The 21,529-nt window shown below is 44.8% G+C and overlaps 1 protein-coding gene across 1 annotated transcript in view; it reads right to left on the reverse strand.

The window, feature by feature from the left end:
- chn2 (chimerin 2) overlaps positions 1 to 19,727 on the reverse strand; it is a 91,864-nt gene extending 72,137 nt beyond the window's left edge. The window contains exon 1 of the mRNA XM_060921797.1: positions 19,327 to 19,727. Coding sequence (XP_060777780.1) covers positions 19,327 to 19,375 — 49 coding nt within the window. The 5' untranslated portion in view covers positions 19,376 to 19,727. The remainder of the gene's footprint in view (positions 1 to 19,326) is intronic.
- Positions 19,728 to 21,529: the final 1,802 nt, after the last annotated feature.

Consider the following 21,529-nt stretch of genomic DNA (forward strand, 5'->3'; position numbering starts at 1 on the left):
ACGCAGGAGGTGGGTGGGTCCGGCGACTCAAAAAAAAAAAAAAAAAAAGGCGGGGGATGGTTTACTATAACTTTACGCACATGCGCCTATTGTGTGTGTAAAATAATAATAATAATAATAATAATAATAATAATAATAGACATTATGATCTTAGAAAACGCTTTAGTGACAAACAGTTACAGACAGTAATATGTCGTGATATAATATTATAAAATATTAATTTTTATTAGTCTATATATTAAATTATATATTACATTTATCTTCTAAAATAACAGACTGTACTCATCACAGCCGGTTTATTTCACCATTGGAGATCAGATCACACAAGACATGAGTTAAATGACTCATTTTAAGGATTTAAGTAGGGGATTTAAAAGCGGTTGTTGTTGTTGTTTTTTTTCACTAGACGGTTGTTTTTACTACCGTACCTGTCTTTGGAGATGATATACCTATAGCCTACTTGACCTCTGATTTGATGAAATAAAATTCGACAAAAATGAAGAATGACACTCCTCGATGATGACTACAGCTTTAATAACACAGATGAAAGAGCCATGGGGCGATAATAAGCCCTTCCGGTAAAAATATTCTAAAAGCAAACTGATTAATGCATCAGTAATAGGCTACTAATATTAGTTATAATAATAATATAGGCTATTAGTAATAACGATAGTGATAGTATTAAAGATAGTAGTAGATATTTAAAATAATCAGACTAGGCTACTTACAGGGCAAAGGGCGCGTTATCACTGCTCAGCTGTTCGTTTACTAAATAAACAAACAATGCAGTCGCGCAGTAACCACGCGCCGCTTATCAGATACAATCACAGATTCTATGGATAGAATAACCCTTCAAAAAAGTGCGACTTATAGTCCGGTGCGACGTATATGTTTTTTTCGTCTTCATAATGCATTTTTTGGCTGATGCGACTTAGTCCGGAAAATACGGTAATCAGTTTAGATTTAGAAAATCCAATATAGGACCAAAAAGAGTAGTGTTGATTATTTGCCAATGACAGCATGCCCTTTAGTGTTTTATTCCTCTTATACCAAAGCAAATTGCCAATACTAACAAGTTTTCATTTATTACAGATTTCTATTTTTGTTGGTTTATAGTTAATGTTCACAAAACAAGTCTATTGAAGTTAAATTAAAAACATGCAACTTGTCATGTTACCAACTTGAGGACTTTCCATCGTCAGAAAACTTAAGCTTTAATTCATAACTTCAAATCAATTGCTTTACCCATAAAACCGTAACACTGGAGACTCCTTCCAAAAAACACTAAAATCTCCTCAAGCAAACGTTCACCATATCAACAATTACACGTGACGCATTTGCTATCCAAGTTCCTGTGAAAGGTGCTACTCTAGAAAATGATCATGTATTAGAATGACTGCATTAATATTAAACGGATTTGTGCTGCAACCAGCATTACAACACCTTCTGACCAATCAGATTTGAGAATTCAACAGCGCTGTGATATGATATATAAAATATAAGAATAGATTAAAGCTAGACTGCCTTTCAGATTTTAAGTGTAGGTCTGAAAAATAATTTTTCCCTGACACCCAATTATTTTTCTTTAGGTGGACTGAACGCTACTGAATTCGAATCACAGACTTCAAATTTTATTAAGTTTTTTTAAACAGAACAATTAATGAATTTAAGGCCACATGGCCCTAAATTCTGCGCTATTTTTTCCTGCTTCACCGTGACCCAATTCAAGATACTACATCATGCGGTGGGCTTTCCCTGTTCACGCAAGGCATTGTGGGATACAAATTTGAAGCAGGAGAGAAAAATGGAGGATGCTAATGAAACGTGAAAGACCGACTACAGTAACGGAAAGCGAGAAAAGACGTTATGTTGCAAAGGAAAGGAAATGCAGGACCAAACTAATAAATATTGGCGGTCAGCGAGCACCTCGGTGTGATCAACTGTTCGTTTATGGCCCTTTTCCACTACCCTTTTTCAGCTCACTTCAGCTCATTTCAGCCCGACACGGCTCGCGTTTCGACTACCTTAGAGCAGCACGACTCAGCTCGCTTCAGCCTCACTCAGCACCCAAAACTCGCACGGTTTTGGAGTAGGGCTGAAGCGAGCCAAACCGAGCCAAGTGGGGCTAGGGGCGTGAGGAGACACTCCCCTGTGCACTGATTGGTGAGGAGGAGTGTCCTCATACGCCCACACGCCCCACGAGCACGCTGGGATCTGTAAACACCGTAAACCCAGAAGAAGAAGAATTACAAATTACGAGAATTTCTGAAGCCTTATGCGCCTCACCTCATCTATACGCTCTTGCCAGTATCTGTTGGCGTTGTCGGTGACAACAAGCCACAGCACCAAGACCAGCAACACTAACGACTCCATGTCCTCCATGTTTATTGTTTACTATCCGGGTCGTGAGACTACCGCTTAAAAGCTCACTGATGTCACTGTTTGCGCTGCCTAACGACATCATGTGACATCCACCCACTTTCGCTAACTCCACCCAATGTGTCCACCCACTTCCCGCCAGCACGGTTCAGCGTGGTTGTAGTCGAAATGCAACTCCAACAGCCCCGCTCAGCTCGACTCAGCCCAACTCAGCACCGCACGGCTCAGCCCGACTCAGCCGCGTTGGTAGTGGAAAAGCGGCACTAGTGACAATGATGGAACTGTCAGTACACAGTCAAAGGTAAACCTGTAGATGGCAGTAATGCAACACTGTGGATGCCAGCTGCCATAAAACCCAAAAGAAGGTGGTAAACCTGCGCATGCGCACATGGACTTTGTCTGCTTGAAGTGAGCGATTTCATGCACATTATTTGCTCGGGAATCCCCTCAAATTAAAGAACTTCCCAGCCACAGAATGGCCTTTTTTTTTTTTTTTGAGATACTGCAGAAATATCACAATGACCAAATTTCAGAGGGAACTAAATTTCACAGATTTTATGAAATCGAAAGGCAGTATAGCATTAATCAATGCAGGTGTACTAATATCCATACAGGCTGTGGAAATCTGGAAGGTGCTTGCATGGCTGCTCCTGGAACCGGCTCATTAATATTTCTTGATGATGTAACTCATGACGGTAGCAGCAGAATGAATTCAGAAGTCTATAGAAACCTTCTGTCTGCCAATTCACAGAGAAATACATCCAATCTAATTGGGAGGAACTTCATCACGCAGCTAGACAATGACCCAAAACACACTCATCTCATCTCATTATCTGTAGCCGCTTTATCCTGTTCTACAGGGTCGCAGGCAAGCTGGAGCCTATCCCAGCTGACTACGGCCGAAAGGCGGGGTACACCCTGGACAAGTCGCCAGGTCATCACAGGGCTGACACAGACACAGACAACCATTCACACTCACATTCACACCTACGCTCAATTTAGAGTCACCAGTTAGCCTAACCTGCATGTCTTTGGACTGTGGGGGAAACCGGAGCACCCGGAGGAAACCCACGCGGACACGGGGAGAACATGCAAACTCCACACAGAAAGGCCCTCGCCGGCCACGGGGCTCGAACCCGGACCTTCTTGCTGTGAGGCGACAGCGCTAACCACTACACCACCGTGCCGCCCCCAAAACACACTGCCAGCACAAAATTTCATCAGGGGAGAAAGTGGAAGGTTTTAGACTGGTCATGTCAATCACCAGACCTTGACCCAGTTGAGCATACACTTCATACATGAAGAGGAGACTGAAGAGAGAAACCTTGATCTTAATCCCTTCTTCACAGTACAGCTAAAACAAAAGAATTGGCTTTACTGTTCCAGTACTTTCAGAAGGGATTATCTAAATAATGAAGTGCCCTTAATAAAGAAACTCTACCTCATTGCTTGAAAGTGGCATCATGACGGTCCTTGCTAATACTAATTAGCACGCTAACTCAAGTTACACTACATTAATAGCATTTAGAAGACACTCTTATCCAGAGCAGCCTGGGGAGCAGTTGGGGGTTAGGTGCCGTACTCAAGGGCACTTCAGCCATTCCTGCTGATCCAGGGAATCGAACCTGCAACCTTCTGGTCTCAAAGCTGCTTCTCTAACCATTAAACCATGACTTCCTCATAGTTCAACTCAATGAGGTGTTTTAGATCCTGGGGCAGGGCTTTGTGCACAAGTAGGCATGGGAACAGACTCAAGGCTTCAAATCTTAATGAACTCCACCTACTTAATTATTAGAGACCTAATCTTCACTAATTTTGTTTCACTCACCTGTAAAGGGGAACTGAAGGCAATTTTTTTTTATCATCAAAATTCTATTTCTCTCATTTTATTAAATATAGGAATGCATTTCTGACAGCTATTCTGTCACTGCTGTAGCAGGTTCTGAGTGTTTGAAATATGCTCTGTAATATATCAGTCCATATGTCAAAGCAATGGCCGTAAACGAGATTCGCCGAGACCTGTGCGAGACATCGTAGGACGGAAGTAAAACATACAGCGGAAATCAAAGTGACCAACATCTGCCAATGTTGTCAAAAGACACGCACGCCCTCTTTCGAATGCTGATGTAATCAAGCTGGAAGTTTTCCCTGTGTCCGAAATCGCTCCCTACTCACTATATAGGGCACTATATAGTGGGGATGTCATTTTGTAGTGCTGTCCAAAACCTTTGAGGATTATGTGGGAAATGCGCTCAGTATAATATGCATTTATCACAAAAATACACGCATGAATTTTTTATTATTTTGAAAACCCACCAGCCGCCTGATCTGGCACGTTTTAATTGTGCGACAGTAATGACGTAAACACCAGCGCGACGGACTCGTCCTTATCCTGTCATCTTTCCGACGCTTCTCTACTCCACGTTGGTTCGAAGTCGTATGGAATAATCTCCATGTCACGTACGCGAGGGAGGCGGATGTATGTGCAGAAGTATACAGTAGAGGTCTGCGTGGGACAGAATTTTCAGTCCCGCTCCCGCATTGTGCCGTCCCGCTCCCGCCCGCGCCTGCCATATTTTGTCCCACTCCCGCCCGCAAATCCCGCATGATGCAGACGTTCGCGTTATTTCTCACGAAAGTTCTTGTCATTGGCTTGGGGAATTAAACATGCTGAGCTTAGCTGAGCTCTCCACTGACCGATCCTTCACCTAGCGCACGTAGCGAGGTTGCGCGATGCCAGGCGGCATGCGCAGCTGAGGCTTTACAGAGATACCCATTGTGAGCTTCACTAGAGGAGCTCTGCTCTTCTGCCATGATCGGAGATCTCAAACACGGAAGAGCGGAAAGGAATCGGAAACGTACGCGAGATTAGACCACTGTGGCAGCGGGGGCGTGGCCAAGCAGCAGTCTGTGAATGGAGGGCGGGGTCGGTAAGTGGCTAGGTCATTACACCTGATGTCAATTTGTGTGTGTGTGTGTGTGTGTGTGTTTGTTGTAGGGATGGAGTATAAAGGGAGGGGGAGAGGAGCGAAGAGGGATTCGCTCCCCGACCACAACACGTGTGTGAGTGAGTGAGTGAAAGAAAGAAAGAAAGCTGAAAAGCTCAATAAAGTGAGTGGGTGTGAACACGAACTCTCGCCTGCCGTGCTTCTGTGCTCCACCCACATCGGGGATTACTACAGTGGTGCTGAAACCCGGGACGCACACCACTCACTTTATTGAGCTTTTCAGCTTTCTTTCGTTCACTCACTCACTCACTCACTCACACACGTGTTGTGGTCAGGGAGCGAATCCCTCTTCTCTCCCTCCCTTTATACTCCATCCCTGCAACAAACACACACACACACACACACACACACACACAAATTGACATCAGGTGTAATGACCTAGCCACTTACCTTCCCCGACCCCGCCCTCCATTCACAGACTGCTGCTTGGCCACGCCCCCGCTGCTACAACCACATCCGCAAATTTAGGCATCTTAAAATGTTTTTATTAATGCCAAATAAAATATCCAGCACAAATTATATATGATAGACATAAATTAATAATTTATAAATTTTATTTTAAACACATTTTTAGTTTGTGGGACTGCAGCTTATAACCTCTCCCGCCCGCTCCCGCATTGTGCACTCCCCCTTCCGCCTGCGCCCGCAATGAGCGTTCAAAATTTGTCCCACGCCGCACTGCTTTGCGTCGGGTCCCGCGGGAGTGCAGGGCTCTAGTATACAGTTTAATAAAGTGCAGAATATATTAGTGCTGTCAAAAATGTCGCGTTATTAACGCGTTAACTTGACTCAATTTTAACGGCGATAATTTTTTTTATCGCGAGATTAACGCTCTGTGACATGATGTAGGTTTTTCATAAGCTTTTGAAACTGCCAGGAACTTGGAACAGAACAGAGACTTTGCTTAGAAAAAACGATAGCAGCTAGACTGTAATGCCACGCCCCGCACAGCCAGAGTCCTCTGCCCTCCCCCCAAAGAACCAGCGCGGGCAGCTCGCGCTGCCGCGCCTCGGGACGAAGAGCCACGGTGCTCGGCTTAGGTTTCGTTTTCCCATCGGCGGCTCCAGCCCGACTTTGCAGTGGCTGTGACAAGACGTGTTATATGGAGCCGTAGTAACTCGTCCCCTCACTTTTAATTATCCGAGCGCACGCCTTAACGCAAAGCGTGCGCACGGGTTATAACTCGTGCGCGCGCATTAATATCTCGTGCACACACCTTATAAGTCGTTCCCACGCTTTATTTTTTATTCACCATGTCCCCTCTACGGCTCCGTAGTGTTATGCTCTGCAAAAAAAAAAAAAACATTGGTACAAAGCAAGCCCATTCACTTTATGCTGATAAGAGAATTACAATGGTTTTTCATGTGACAAAAATGTGCGATTAATCGCGAGTTAACAATGACAGTCGCGACATTAATCGCTTGACAGCACTAATATATATCTTACACACACACACACACACACACACACACACAGTGAGACATACACACAGGCAAACAATCCAAAATGGCAGGCTAGATCGAAAACGAGAATACAGGCAGAAGGGTCGGTTGAGGCGCAAAACAGGATATCAAAGGCTAAGCGAGGACAAGAACGAGAAACAGGCACAAGGATCGTGAAACAGGAAATCAAGACAACAGGTAGAAAGGCTCGGTAATGTGTATTGTAATACTTCACGATGCAAATGCATCAGCACAGTCCTTAAACAGGCAAACACAGTTCCTTAATTGAGTTCAGGTGCGCGTGCTGGAGTCCACTCGGCACGCGCGCAGCCCGAGGCGCGCCTTCAGGTGCACGCGCCACAGCGTGCAGGACTGACACTCCATCGCTGATGAAGCTGGCAAATCTCGAAATTAATCTAAATTGGAATGATATGGCGATCTGGCCGCTGTGTAAACAGTTTTCAAAATGGTGGCGCTGACACTTCACGTTTGAAGTCTCATACAAGTCTCGTGAAGATTACATGGATAAGCGACGCCTGCCATGGACCAAACGAACTACATTCAACATGGCTAAAAACCGAAAAGGCCGATAAGTGTAATATAATATGCCAATACGAGTCACGACATAAGGTTAATAAAACCGAAAATGTAATTGAATAACACGTTAATTAAGAAATAAAGCAAGTTTAAAAATGACTTCAGTTCCCCTTTAAATGATGTACCACTACAGCAACAAGTCTATCCTACAGTCGGCTTCACCGGTAGACGTACAGTCTTACCACTGGTAAACATAGCTTTAGTAATTATTCTCTCCTTCCGTTGACACATAGGGAACGGAGTAACTGAAAAATGGATTTTCAGCTGGAAAAGTTTACGCACGGGCGGCACGGTGGTGTAGTGGTTAGCGCTGTCGCCTCACAGCAAGAAGGTCCGGGTTCGAGCCCTGTGGCCGGCGAGGGCCTTTCCGTGCGGAGTTTGTATGTTCTCCCCGTGTCCGCGTGGGTTTCCTCCGGGTGCTCCGGTTTCCCCCACAGTCCAAAGACATGCAGGTTAGGTTAACTGGTGGCTCTAAATTGACCATAGGTGTGAATGTGAGTGTGAATGGTTGTCTATGTGTCAGCCCTGTGATGACCTGGCGACTTGTCCAGGGTGTACCCCGCCTTTCGCCCGTAGTCAGCTGGGATAGGCTCCAGCTTGCCTGCGACCCTGTAGAACAGGATAAAGCGGCTAGAGATAATGAGATGAGAAGTTTACGCACCCCTTAGACAGACTGAGCTTCCTTCTTGTCTCTGAGGAAGCACACGTTTCAATTAGTTTTGAGGATTGCGTCGTCTGTGGAGGCTGGAGGGCATGGCTAATGTTGTTCAATCCTTGACAAACCATCTAAAATAATTTATTTTACCGTACCAGGGACCATTTGGAGTGCATCATTTCTTTTCATCACCTGCCAGATGCTTGCAATCCCTTTCCATCCGTTTTATCATCAAAGGTTTAATTCCCTAATCGTACTGTGGCACTGTATGGAGGTATAGACTGTGATGGATTGCGATGCATCAGAGTCACACACACAGTACAATATGGCTACAAGCTCTGCCACACTGATCATTAAAATTCAAGTAGTTGCAAGGAGACGTTACTGTGAACTATATAATGGTGTATTTCGGGAATAAAGGATTTGCCTAAAGCATTGAAGATTCGCCTGAAGATGTCAGGCAGAAATACTGCAATGAAATGAAGGGAGGGGAGAATAAAAGGACTTGACAATAGGAAAGTCATGAAGATAACACTTATTGAAAAGTCCCTCTACCCTTCTGGGAAGAAAGAAATGAATGGCAGAGCAACATTTTCTCCAGAAGGAGAAAAAGCTATTAATTGTGCAGCACTCTGCATGTCTGACAGTGTGGCTTTGCTTGAGCACAGCACTGAGGAGTGTTTGTGATTAGGAAAAAACAGACAGCCACAGTAAAATAGGCTCCGGATGAAGCCTTCCAAGGACGACATCCTCACACGGAGATACGCTGCACCACGCTTTAAACACTGCCATGTTTCACTTTTCTGATAGCAGTTGCACGGGTGTGTATTTAAAGCAATCGGTTTATAACCCTTGCGAGGCTGAATGCTTGTTTGAAGGCTGTATATATCGACTCCCTTGAGTAGACAGTAGTACGCCGTCAGACAATGAAAGCTAGCACAAGAAACAGTTCCACTGTTGACGTTAAGTGTGATGGCTGCTATCTGCACATTACTCATATGGAGCACTTGCATGTGACGTCACAGCTGATCCAGATTGTGACAGACGCCATCTTGTCGGTCAAACGCCATATTCCGCCTTCTACTTCTGGGTCTACTTCTGCTTTTACTTCTACCTTTTCTTCTGGAAAACCCTACTATATACAATTCTACTACAACGGCTGCGGCTGCAAGCTCTCCCTACCTGTGCACGTTTTTTATGTTTTTTGTGTGTATTTTTGCATGTTGTTCGTCTGTACCGGACTTCAATATCCACTACAACCGTATGGACTTACTGGACATTAGTTTCCAGCAGAAAATGACGGTTTGTAGCGATTTCCATCGCATGCACAACATTCCGGACGAGATAGCGAGACCAGCGGGGTCTCCGTGGATTGTTATCGGAAGCAAAGCGAAGGAGGCGGCGCCGGGAGCGGAAGCAAAAGCGAGGCTGCAGGCAGAGCCGGCCTGTTGACTAAGCTCAGAAAACAGCCACTCAAACCTCCACTGCTAAGCCTCTATCTCTCCAACGCCAGATCCATGGTAAACAACACGGACGATTTGGAATTACAGCTGGAATTACCTTATTCTATTCTATAATCGGCTGGTCAGTGCTATACTCAATACTTAAGTGACTTACCCATCCAATGAGGAATGTTATTTTCTTGTTTACAAGATGCCACATCTGAGTCGCTGACAAATCCTGAATTTCTGTAAAGATAACTGTGCAGAGATTTATAAGCACGCAGTGCTTCACCACTGAACAGCGAGGGAAAGTTAATGAGGTAATTATACATGTCCGGGTATTCCACTGGCAGTTCAAAATCCACTGACACGGTCGTGAAAACTACGTCCGGTAATCGATAAGGGTCACAAATCTGTAGATCGTTTATTTTAGACATATATCTAGTTATCTGTTCATTAGAAAAATGAGCCGTGTAGTCCGTCGGTTGAAATTGATCCATTCTGTACACGAGTGCAGCAGTATTCAGCTGTGTTTTTTACCGACGACAAGATGGCGGCTGTGTACTTTCCGGTCACGTGACTGCAAGATCTCTATACAGTATGCTTTGTCTAACAATCACACGTGTCCCTTTTCCCCCCTTTCACATTCTATTTATCCCTCACACACACAGATCTGTGTCATCTCCTCTCGACTGCTGCTGTAGGCTCCTTTTTCTTGTTGCTAACCCTTATCCATCATACACTGTAAGCTTAGGTGGAGGAGAGCAAATACAGAACTCCTATACCCCACACACACACACACACACACACACACACACACACACATCTTAATTCATCCAAACAAACCAAACCACAGCCATATATGGAAGACCGAATTTATACACATATGTTGTAGAGACTCCTCTCTCCCAAAACACATGCATATGTTATGCAGCCAGGACTCCCACACACATTCACACTCAGTCGTTCTCCCTCTCTCACACACACACACACACACACACACACACACACACACCATTTGAGGGGACATGTGCCGTCTCCTGTGGGGAGGCCATCTGTACATCACGCTGTTCTGTAAGTGTTACAGTAACATAATACAGATCTGCCACATGTCTCTCACTCCCAGTCTGCGATAAACATTTTCATCGTTTCCACACTAGTACCAGGTGACAAATTTGTTTAAACAACTTTTGCTGTATACGGATATAAGAACAACAATATTTGTGTGCACACGGGGCCTTGCGTTTGCACAGACAACTCAGAAACTCGCTAATTAGCACCAGGAGTGTGAAATGGAGCCCACACAGAGATGCCTGTAATTAATAATGAATGCAGAGACAGTTGACACACTAGGCTTTAAGCATGTCTTTTAAAAAAAAAAAAAAAAAAAGTCGTCTTTTCTCACTCTTTAGCCCAGGAACGTTTCATACACCTATAAAACTCCAGGATTAAACAAGCACTGCATTTTACTCCAGCTCGCTGCTAAAGCTCCAACCAGAATCATTGGAGACGCAGTGGAAAATTCTTCAAATGACCAAAAATACACAGTGTCTATTACAGTAACCTCGCTCTGAAACGAAAGCCCTAAAAATACCATGTTGCACTCATGAAAGGCTTTCCAGATTATACCATTCACAGTTCCCTGAGTTTCCAGCTTTGTCACTGCAGGCAGAGGGCCAATTGAGCTTTACTGCTTCATGTAGACCTCAAACTTCCTGGGAGGCCAAGCGGGCCTTTTTTAAAAAACACTTTTCTGCTTCTTTATGATGCCGAGTTGGCCACTCTACAGTCCAGAAATGGCTGGTATATATGTGATACGCAAGTCCAAGGAGTGATTGCTTGATGTGCCTTTATAGAACCAAATAACTAGCTTCGACTGTTCAGCATGAACGCATACAATCGCTCATCGTGTAGCACGAACCCTCCCGTTAAAGCACTTAACATTTGTGTAGTCTGACTCAGTGTCCTGACATAGCCATGTTCTTTTTAAAAAAAAACAAACAAACCCCACTTCAAAAGCATATAGACTCCTCTTCATGATGAAATCTGCAGCATGCAGCCAGCCGGCGCAGCCCTCCTCTTGTTTACGGCTTCCGTTTGTATGAAATGGATCGTGTACAACTTCACATCCCCGTGAAAGTCAAATACAACCTTCTTGCCAAAAAGGCAGTCCAAGAAAATAATGACAGCCTTGTGAGAGAGTCTGGGAGCCCGAGAGAGGAACGGCAGGCGATGTCTTGAAGATTGGGCTGAGGGCACGGCAATAATCACAGGCTTTGACACACCGCAGGCACAACAGTCTTCACTCTTTTCCAAGGCCACAGACGCAATGCCAATCTAGCGCTTCACCAACACACACACACAACACAATCTATTTGGGAACGCTCAGGGACTGCGGAGCCGTGCTGGCTTGGCTTGCATCCCTCTTGGATTGGTCTGCAGTCAGAAATGTGATCCTGTATGTGTGTGTGGAGGTGGGAGATTTCACAGGAAGCATGGAGTGAACCTCAGTGTACACAACAAACCGAAACTTGAGCCGAGGCCAACATGTGCAAACTCAGTTCACACACGTTGGGCGGCACGGTCGCCTCACAGCAAGAAGGTTCTGGGTTCGAGCCCAGCGGCCGGCGAGGGCCTTTCTGTGTGGAGTTTGCATGTTCTCCCCGTGTCTGCGTGGGTTTCCTCCGGGTGCTCCGGTTTCCCTCACAGTCCAAAGACATGCAGGTTAGGTTAATATGGGCCGGCCTTGGGCTGAGGTGCCCTTGAGCGAGGCACCTAACTCCCAACTGCTCGCCGGGCGCTGTTAGCATGGCTGCCCACTGCTCTGGGTATGTGTGTGCATGTGTGTGTTCACTGCTTCAGATGGGTTAAATGCAGAGAAGAATTTCACAAGTTGTGCTTTCTTTTATCTCATCTCATCATCTCTAGCCGCTTTATCCTTCTACAGGGTCGCAGGCAAGCTGGAGCCTATCCCAGCTGACTACGGGCGAAAGACGGGGTACACCCTGGACAAGTCGCCAGGTCATCACAGGGCTGACACATAGACACAAACAACCATTCACACTCACATTCACACCTACGGTCAATTTAGAGTCACCAGTTAACCTAACCCGCATGTCTTTGGACTGTGGGGGAAACCGGAGCACCCGGAGGAAACCCACACGGACACGGGGAGAACATGCAAACTCCACACAGAAAGGCCCTCGCCGGCCACGGGGCTCGAACCCGGACCTTCTTGCTGTGAGGCGACAGCGCTAACCACTACACCACCGTGCCGCCCCTCTTTTTCTTTCATCTCCAGCAAAATGTTTTATCTTGGGGACATCTTCGTCCTGCACACCTGCAGAACGGATCCAAAATCACACTCCTACAGTGTCGGCTCTCTGCTCAAGTGATCTAATTAACTGCCACAGAAAAAGGGCAGAAATTGGCACACCCATTGAGCAAGACATTTGCTTTGACAGTGAATTCCTCGTTATCAGAATTCGTTCTGCCGGTACCATCCCTCTGCTCTCCAGAGCCTCCCGTTACTTTTCTCATGGACCGAGTCCAAGCTGGAGCCCAGTTCTTACATTTCCCAACACATGCCATGTGTTTGAACACCTGCATGCTCGTTCACTCTTCACACACGGTAAGGCAGCGTGACACTAGCTGTATACAACATCTTGAGTATTTTTTTTTAAGCTAAACGTTACATCACTAAGCAACATGCAGCAGGCTAAACCTTATTTCTCCCAAGTTACATTACGTCCAGTGCTCGTCGAAACAACAAAATTCCTGTATGCCATGTTGAATCTTCATTCACATTAACATGTGAATAATAATCAATCATTTACAATGCACCCACTGTACTGCGCAAGTATGTAGCAAAGTACTTATTTTGGTTTTGAAACAGAGACAAAGCACGCGAGGCGGAAAATTGAAAGGGGTCCTGTTCTCGGGTGCGCAAAACTCGCAGCATTTACACCGAATTCAAAAAGTTCATTTTCAGCAGTGATGAATTTTAATACAGTTCATTAATATAAAAGGGATAATGGGAAAGGTCTCTTAAGTGAACAGAACAAGCATGTACAACTCCTCGGATAATTGGCTATCCTGGGGTTCACAGCACAAGCTTTACTGACTCGCTCATAGCAGGAAAGCATGCGTACGGCTCTACCTTCATTGCAGTTATTACCTGAAACATTTCCACTAATCTGTTTTCATGTTTAATAGACTGCGAACAAAGTACATTAGCTCTGCTCTGACAGATCTAATAAACGTATAGCTCTGCTCCGGCCTTGGCAAAAAGAAAATTAGTGCCAGCACTAATGCTTCAGGTGAACCAGTGACAGAGTTTATCGCTTAAATCTTCATGCTGATGGCAGACTGCTAAAAAGCTGCAAAGTAATGACATGCTGTGAAACTTGTAGAAACTTATCGTGTATGCATCATGTCATAACACTAAAGAGAGAGGATTACAGACCAGACCATCGCTCTATGAATAAATTAAACATTTTTAAAGAGGGGGCGGCACGGTGGTGTAGTGGTTAGCGCTGTCGCCTCACAGCAAGAAGGTCCGGGTTCGAGCCCCGTGGCCGGCGAGGGCCTTTCTGTGTGGAGTTTGCATGTTCTCCCCGTGTCCGCGTGGGTTTCCTCCGGGTGCTCCGGTTTCCCCCACCGTCCAAAGACATTGCAGGTTAGGTTAACTGGTGACTCTAAATTGACCGTAGGTGTGAATGTGAGTGTGAATGGTTGTCTGTGTCTATGTGTCAGCCCTGTGATGACCTGGCGACTTGTCCAGGGTGTACCCCGCCTTTCGCCCGTAGTCAGCTGGGATAGGCTCCAGCTTGCCTGCGACCCTGTAGAAGGATAAAGCAGCTAGAGATAATGAGATGAGATGAGATACAGGGTGGCACGGTGGTTTAGTGGTTCGCACCGTCTCCTCAGAGTAAGCAGGTTCCGGGTTTGAACCTACCGGTCGACTGGGGCGGTTCTGTGTGGAGTTTGCATGTTCTCCCCGTGTATGCATGGGTTTCCTCCAACAGTCAAAAATATACAGATTTAAGTCAATCCAAGTTGCCCATAGGTGTGAATGTCTGCCTGTCTCCCATGTTAGCCCTATGACAGACCATCAAGCTGTACCCTGCCTCTCACCCAACGTCAGTTGGCATTGGCTCCAGCTCACCCATGACCCACAACGGATATTATATTATAATTATATTAATGGTGTTTAGCAGACGCTCTGATGCAGAGTGACATACAACATACCTAGAGAAGCCTGGGGAGCAGCTGGGGGTTAGGTGCCTTGCTCCCTGCCTTGCTCTTCAGCCATTCCTGCTGATCCAGGGAATTGAACTGACAACCTTTTGATCCCAAAGCTGCTTCTCTAACCATTAAGCCATATCCATATCCCATGTCTATGGGATAAGCAGTATAGAAAATGAATGAATATAATTTGACCCACTGATGTATTTTATGCTATGAACATCTGAGATGTCGGCTGATAACATGTCTTAAAGTCAGTTACTTGCCGTCTCACTGGCGCATATCAGATGGCTTGCACAAAACTGGTTCAGTTACTGAGAGGATATATCATTGATATACAGAAAATGAAAACTATCCATCAATTATCCATAACCGCTTATCCTGCCCAGGGTCGTGGGCAAGCTGGAGCCTATCCCAGCTGACTACGGGCGAGAGGCGGGGTACACCCTGGACAAGTTGCCAGGTCATCACAGAGCGGACACAGAGACACACAACCATTCACACTCACATTCACACCTACGGTCAATTTAGAGCCACCAGTTAGCCGAACCTGCATGTCTTTGGACTGTGGGGGAAACCGGAGCACCCGGAGGAAACCCATACAGACACGTGGAGAACATGCAAACTCCGCACAGAAAGGCCCTCGCTGGCTGCTGGGCTTGAACCTAGAACCTTCTTGCTGTGAGGCAACAGTGCAAACCACCCCAAAATGAAAACTAGACACTAATAATGTTTTTTTTTTTTTTTTAGTGCATTCCTCTCCATGACACAGTGACATTTTATTCCACATCATGATCCAACATGCTCTTCCCCCCCCCCCTTTTTTTTTTTTTTTAAATAATGATACTATGGACAAAGTCAGTACCAGCTGTTAAAATGGCACAATTTCAGCACCCACCATTTGGCTTGATACCAAATCAAGCAGCAGGGAGACTTCAAATGCTGGTGGCTTTTTTTATGTGCTCTTAAACCTAAATAAAAGATGCTCAGAGCATAGTCTTTACAAGCAGCAATCTGTGGCTGCTCTTACAGTAAGGCGTGCACCTCTCAGTCAAACATGCATGCATGCCAGTCCAGCACGAGCTCATTACTGTACAGCTCTGGCCAAAAGTACCTTACTGAATAAACAGTGTGTCAGAATAGCCTCAAACCGCACAGTATAGCCTTCTAAAGAGGACTTCAAAATAGTCTAAAATAATAGTGTAGTAGCCTATAGCAGTATGCAGAGGTGGACAAAGTACCCAACTTCATTACTTAAGTCAAAGCACAGATCCCGCTGGTCAAATGTTACTCCGATACAAGTGAAAGTTGTCCAGTCAAATTTTTACTTAAGTACTGCAGTACTTGCTTTTAAAAATACTTAAGTATTAAAAGTACATTTTCTGTCAACACATTGTCGTATTATTGCCACAACGCTTATAATACCTCATGCCTCTGAAGCAACCGACTGGGTTATTTTGTGAATTCTCAAAATGAACACATGCTGTGCCATCATGGTGGTTTAATGTTAAGCTAGCTAGTCAGTGAAGCTCCACCTGACATGCTAGCAAACTCTTTTCAAACTCAAAATCATATTGGGTAGCTAACGCTACTAGAAAAGAAAGATTTCTACATTGTTTATTTGGCAAGATTATGCTAAAACATTTCTGAAAGGACTTCAGATAAGTTAACGATATTCATGTTAGCGTAACTGTTTTTACATGCTCACTAACAGTGTCCAAGTTAACTGGATGTGTGTTAACGTTAGTCGTCGGCAAGGCTACGGCAACTTGGCGGACAAATCCATAGAAAGTCATTTGATGAACCAGACTGCATAGCTATTGCAACATTATCGCTAGCTCTAAAAGCACAGACAACTTTGCTGCAATAAAATAAAATGTTTATACACACACACACACACACACACACACACACACACACACTTCAATATGCTTCCACAGGTTGGACGGCAAGTTTTTGTAGGCTGTGATGTGGTTCATTTTAAGTAAACATTTAAAACGAAATGAATCTTTAATCTTTGCAGAAAACTGAAACATGGGTTCATGGGCCATGGGTGCGTGAATTCCCCAGAAGAATCGCCTCCTTCCATTCTGCCATCAACTGATCATGTTCAAATAATGCTGCTGAGATATAATTGAACTTGATTTTATAGTCTATGGATGTGACGTGACCCTAGTGATTACTGATTGGCTGTCTCAGTGTCACCTGAAAAAAAAAAAAAAAAAACAACTCATATTTTAGAAAAGAAAAGACATCCATTTTCAAAGCTGCTTCGTAGTAACAAGGACCTTGATAGAAATGTAGTGGAGTGAAAAGTATATTTGTCCTTCAAATGTAGTGAAGTAGTTATAAGTTTCAAAAAACTTTAGTTTCCAAAACAAAACTAAAAAGGAATTAAGTAATTGTCCACCTCCTTCGCCAACTATTACACGCCTTGCTCTTGGAGTGATCTTTGTTGGTTGACCACTCCTGGGGAGGGTAACAATGGTCTTGAATTTCCTCCATTTGTACACAATCTGTCTGACTGTGGATTGCTGGAGTCCAAACTATTTAGAGATGGTTTTGGAACCTTTTTCCAGCCTGATCAGCATCAACGACGCTTTTTCCGAGGTCCTCAAGAAGTCTCCTTGGTTGGTGCCATGATACACTTCCATAAACATGTGTTGTGAAGCTCAGACTTTGATAGATCCCTGTTCTTTAAATAAAACAGGGTGCCCACTCACACCTGACTGTCATCCCATTGATTGAAAACACCTGACTCTAGTTTCACCTTCAAATTAACTGCTAATCCTAGAATTTCATATACTTTTTGCCACTCACAGGTATGTAATATTGGATCATTTTCCTCAATAAATAAATGACCGAGTATAACAGTTTTATACTTGGTCATTTTTATGCAGCAAAACAAGCCCAAACCATGATCCTACCACCCCCATGTTTCACAGATGGGATAAGGTTCTTATGCTGGAATGCACCGTTTTCCTTTCTCCAAATATAACGCTTCTCATTTAAACCAAAAAGTTCTATTTTGGTCTCATCCGAAACAGTCTAGGGATGTGACGTGATGTGACCTTAGTGATTGAACCTTTTTCCAGACTGATCAGCATCAACGACGCTTTTTCCAAGGTCCTCAAGAAGTCTCCTTGGTTGGTGCCATGATACACTTCCACAAACATGTCTTGTGAAGATCAAACTTTGACAGATCCCTGTTCTTTAAATAAAACAGGGTGTCCACTCACACCTGACTGTCATCCCATTGATTGAAAACACCGGACACTAATTTCACCTTCAAATTAACTGCTAATCCTAGAGGTTCACATACTTTTTATACTTGGTCATTTTTATGCAGCAAAACAGGTCCAAACCATGATTCTACCACCACCATGTTTCACAGATGGGATAAGGTTCTTATACTAGAATGCAGTGTTTTCCTTTCTCCAAACATAATGCTTCTCATTTAAATCAAAAAGTTCTATTTTGGGCTCATCCAAAACGTAGTCTAGGGATGTGACATGATGTGATTAAACCATCTCTTTAGATGATCTCTTTAGATCTCTTTAGAGATGGTTTTGGAACCTTTTTCCAGCCTGATCAGCATCGACGCTTTTTTCCAAGGTCCTCAAGAAGTCTCCTTGGTTGGTGCTATGATACACTTCTACAAACGTCTTGTGAAGATCAGACTTTGACAGATCCCTGTTCTTTAAATAAAAACAGGGTGTCCACTCACACCTGATTGTCATCCCATTGATTGAAAACACCGGACACTAATTTCACCTTCAAATTAACTGCTAATCCTAGAGGTTCACATACTTTTTATACTTGGTCATTTTTATGCAGCAAAACAGGCCCAAACCATGATTCTACCACCACCATGTTTCACAGATGGGATAAGGTTCTTATACTAGAATGCAGTGTTTTCCTTTCTCCAAACATAATGCTTCTCATTTAAATCAAAAAGTTCTATTTTGGGCTCATCCAAAACGTAGTCTAGGGATGTGACATGATGTGATTAAACCATCTCTTTAGAGATGGTTTTGGAACCTTTTTCCAGCCTGATCAGCATCAACGACGCTTTTTTCCGAGGTCCTCAAGAAGTCTCCTTGGTTGGTGCCATGATACACTTCTACAAACATGTCTTGTGAAGATCAGACTTTGACAGATCCCTGTTCTTTAAATAAAACAGGGTGTCCACTCACACCTGACTGTCATCCCATTGATTGAAAACACCCAAGTACAGTACTTATACAGTACTTCATTACTGTCCACCTCTAGCAGTGTAAAATGCCTCTCTCACACACTGACAGCGTGCAGACAACTTTATACACGCTGCAGTGTTGATTTTATTTCGAGATTACAGATATAAATTCCGCCTCCCAGTAAAAGCGCTGAATGACACACCTCAGCGTGCTCGGTCCTGCTTTAATAAGTGACTAATAAAAGAAAAGCCAAACCCACAGGGCCATTAGCTTGCACTAACAGCCACTGGATAACACCTTGTCTGGTCAATAAGCTTATTTAAAAAGGTAGAAATGGATGTGTATAGGTCATAAACTCACCGGAGGACACGGAGGAACCGGACAGACTGGAGTTACTTGAGGCTGCCATATCTCCGTCTCTCACTTACTCTCGCCTTCGACCGAGGTGCTCGCAACACCTGATCAGCTCATCCATGTCACCTGATTCCAGTCTGCCCTGATGTTCCAGATGTCACTCGAGCACAGCAGCAGCGCCGCTGCCTTCTCCCGGGGAGTAAAAACAGTCAGTGCGGGTGTCAGAGAAAGAGTTAAAATACATACAGGGGAGGAAAACAAACAACCAGCTGAAGTTATGTCATCTCATCTCATGTCATCTCATCTCATGTCATGTCATTATTCCTCCACGCTGCAAAAGAGCATTGATTGCTGTCCAGGCTGCGTCCATGTGCCACTCCAGAGCGCTCACTCAACACTCCTGTCTTCCGCCGGATCCGCCTTCTTAAAGCGCGAGCGCACGCGGCTTGGCGCATGCGCCACAAGCGTCTACCCTGTATAAGCGACTGGAGCTATAGGCTGCACTGTATATAGGTTATTCTCACAGATACAGGGTAACCAGTGATAAGCCCGTGTTACAAATTTGAAAGCTGTTTAAATACTAAAAAGCAAGGTTCGTTCAAAAAATATTGGCTGGTAACCTGCTATGTGGTGGTCATCTCATCTCATTATCTCTATTATCCATTAACCATCTCATCTCATTAACCATTCAGACTCACATTCACACCTACGGCCAATTTAGAGTCACCAGTTAACCTAGCCTGCATGTCTTTGGACTGTGGAGGAAACTGGAGCACCTGGAGGAAACCCATGCGGGCTCGAACCCGGACCTTCTTGCTGTGAGGCGACAGCGCTAACCACTACACCACTGTGCCGCCCCCCCCTACTGGTATATTGTCATGTCAAAATGACATATTTTCTATAGCAGAAGGTCACATTAGGTTACACTCCTGTACCATATCACCGTCGCCTGAGAGTAAGAAGGTTCTGGGTTCGAACCCAGCAAACGATAGAGGCCTTTCTGTGCGGAGTTTGCACACAGGAAAAATTACTGAGCAATTTTTCCAGAGTTAAAAATATTTTCCTTATCTCATCTCATTATCTCTAGCCACTTTATCCTGTCCTACAGGGTCGCAGGCAAGCTGGAGCCTATCCCAGCTGACTACGGGCGAAAGGCGGGGTACACCCTGGACAAGTTGCCAGGTCATCACAGGGCTGACACATAGACACAGACAACCATTTACACTCACATTCACACCTACGGTCAATTTAGAGTCACCAGTTAACCTAACCTGCATGTCTTTGTACTGTGGAGGAAACTGGAGCACCCGGAGGAAACCCACGCGGGCTCAAACCCGGACCTTCTTGCTGTGAGGCGACAGCGCTAACCACTACACCACCGTGCCGCCCCCCCCCCCACTGGTATATTGTCATGTCAAAATGACGTGTTTTTCTACAGCAGAAGGTCACATTAGGTTACACTCCTGTACCATATATAGTATCACTGTCGCCTGAGAGTAAGAAGGTTCTGGGTTCGAACCCAGTGACCGATTGAGGCCTTTCTGTGCGGAGTTTGCACACAGGAAAAATTACTGAGCAATTTTTCCAGAGTTAAAAGTATTTTCCTTATCTCATCTCATTATCTCTAGCCACTTTATCCTGTCCTACAGGGTCGCAGGCAAGCTGGAGCCTATCCCAGCTGACTACGGGCGAAAGGCGGGGTACACCCTGGACAAGTCGCCAGGTCATCACAGGGCTGACACATAGACACAGACAACTATTCACACTCACATTCACACCTACGGCCAATTTAGAGTCACCAGTTAACCTAACCTGCATGTCTTTGGACTGTGGAGGAAACCGGAGCACCCGGAGGAAACCCACGCGGGCTTGAACCCGGACCTTCTTGCTGTGAGGCGTCAGTGCTAACCACTACACCACCGTGCCGCCCCCCCCACTGGTATATTGTCATGTCAAAATGACATGTTTTTCTATAGCAGAAGGTCACATTAGGTTACACTCCTGTACCATATATAGTATCACTGTCGCCTGAGAGTAAGAAGGTTCTGGGTTTGAACCCAGCGACCGATGGAGGCCTTTCTGTGCGGAGTTTGCACACAGGAAAAATTACTGAGCAATTTTTCCAGAGTTAAAAATATTTTCCTTATCTCATCTCATTATCTCTAGCCACTTTATCCTGTCCTACAGGGTCGCAGGCAAGCTGGAGCCT

This window comes from Neoarius graeffei, chromosome 5 (assembly GCF_027579695.1).
Source record: "Neoarius graeffei isolate fNeoGra1 chromosome 5, fNeoGra1.pri, whole genome shotgun sequence".
Lineage (NCBI taxonomy): Eukaryota > Metazoa > Chordata > Actinopteri > Siluriformes > Ariidae > Neoarius > Neoarius graeffei.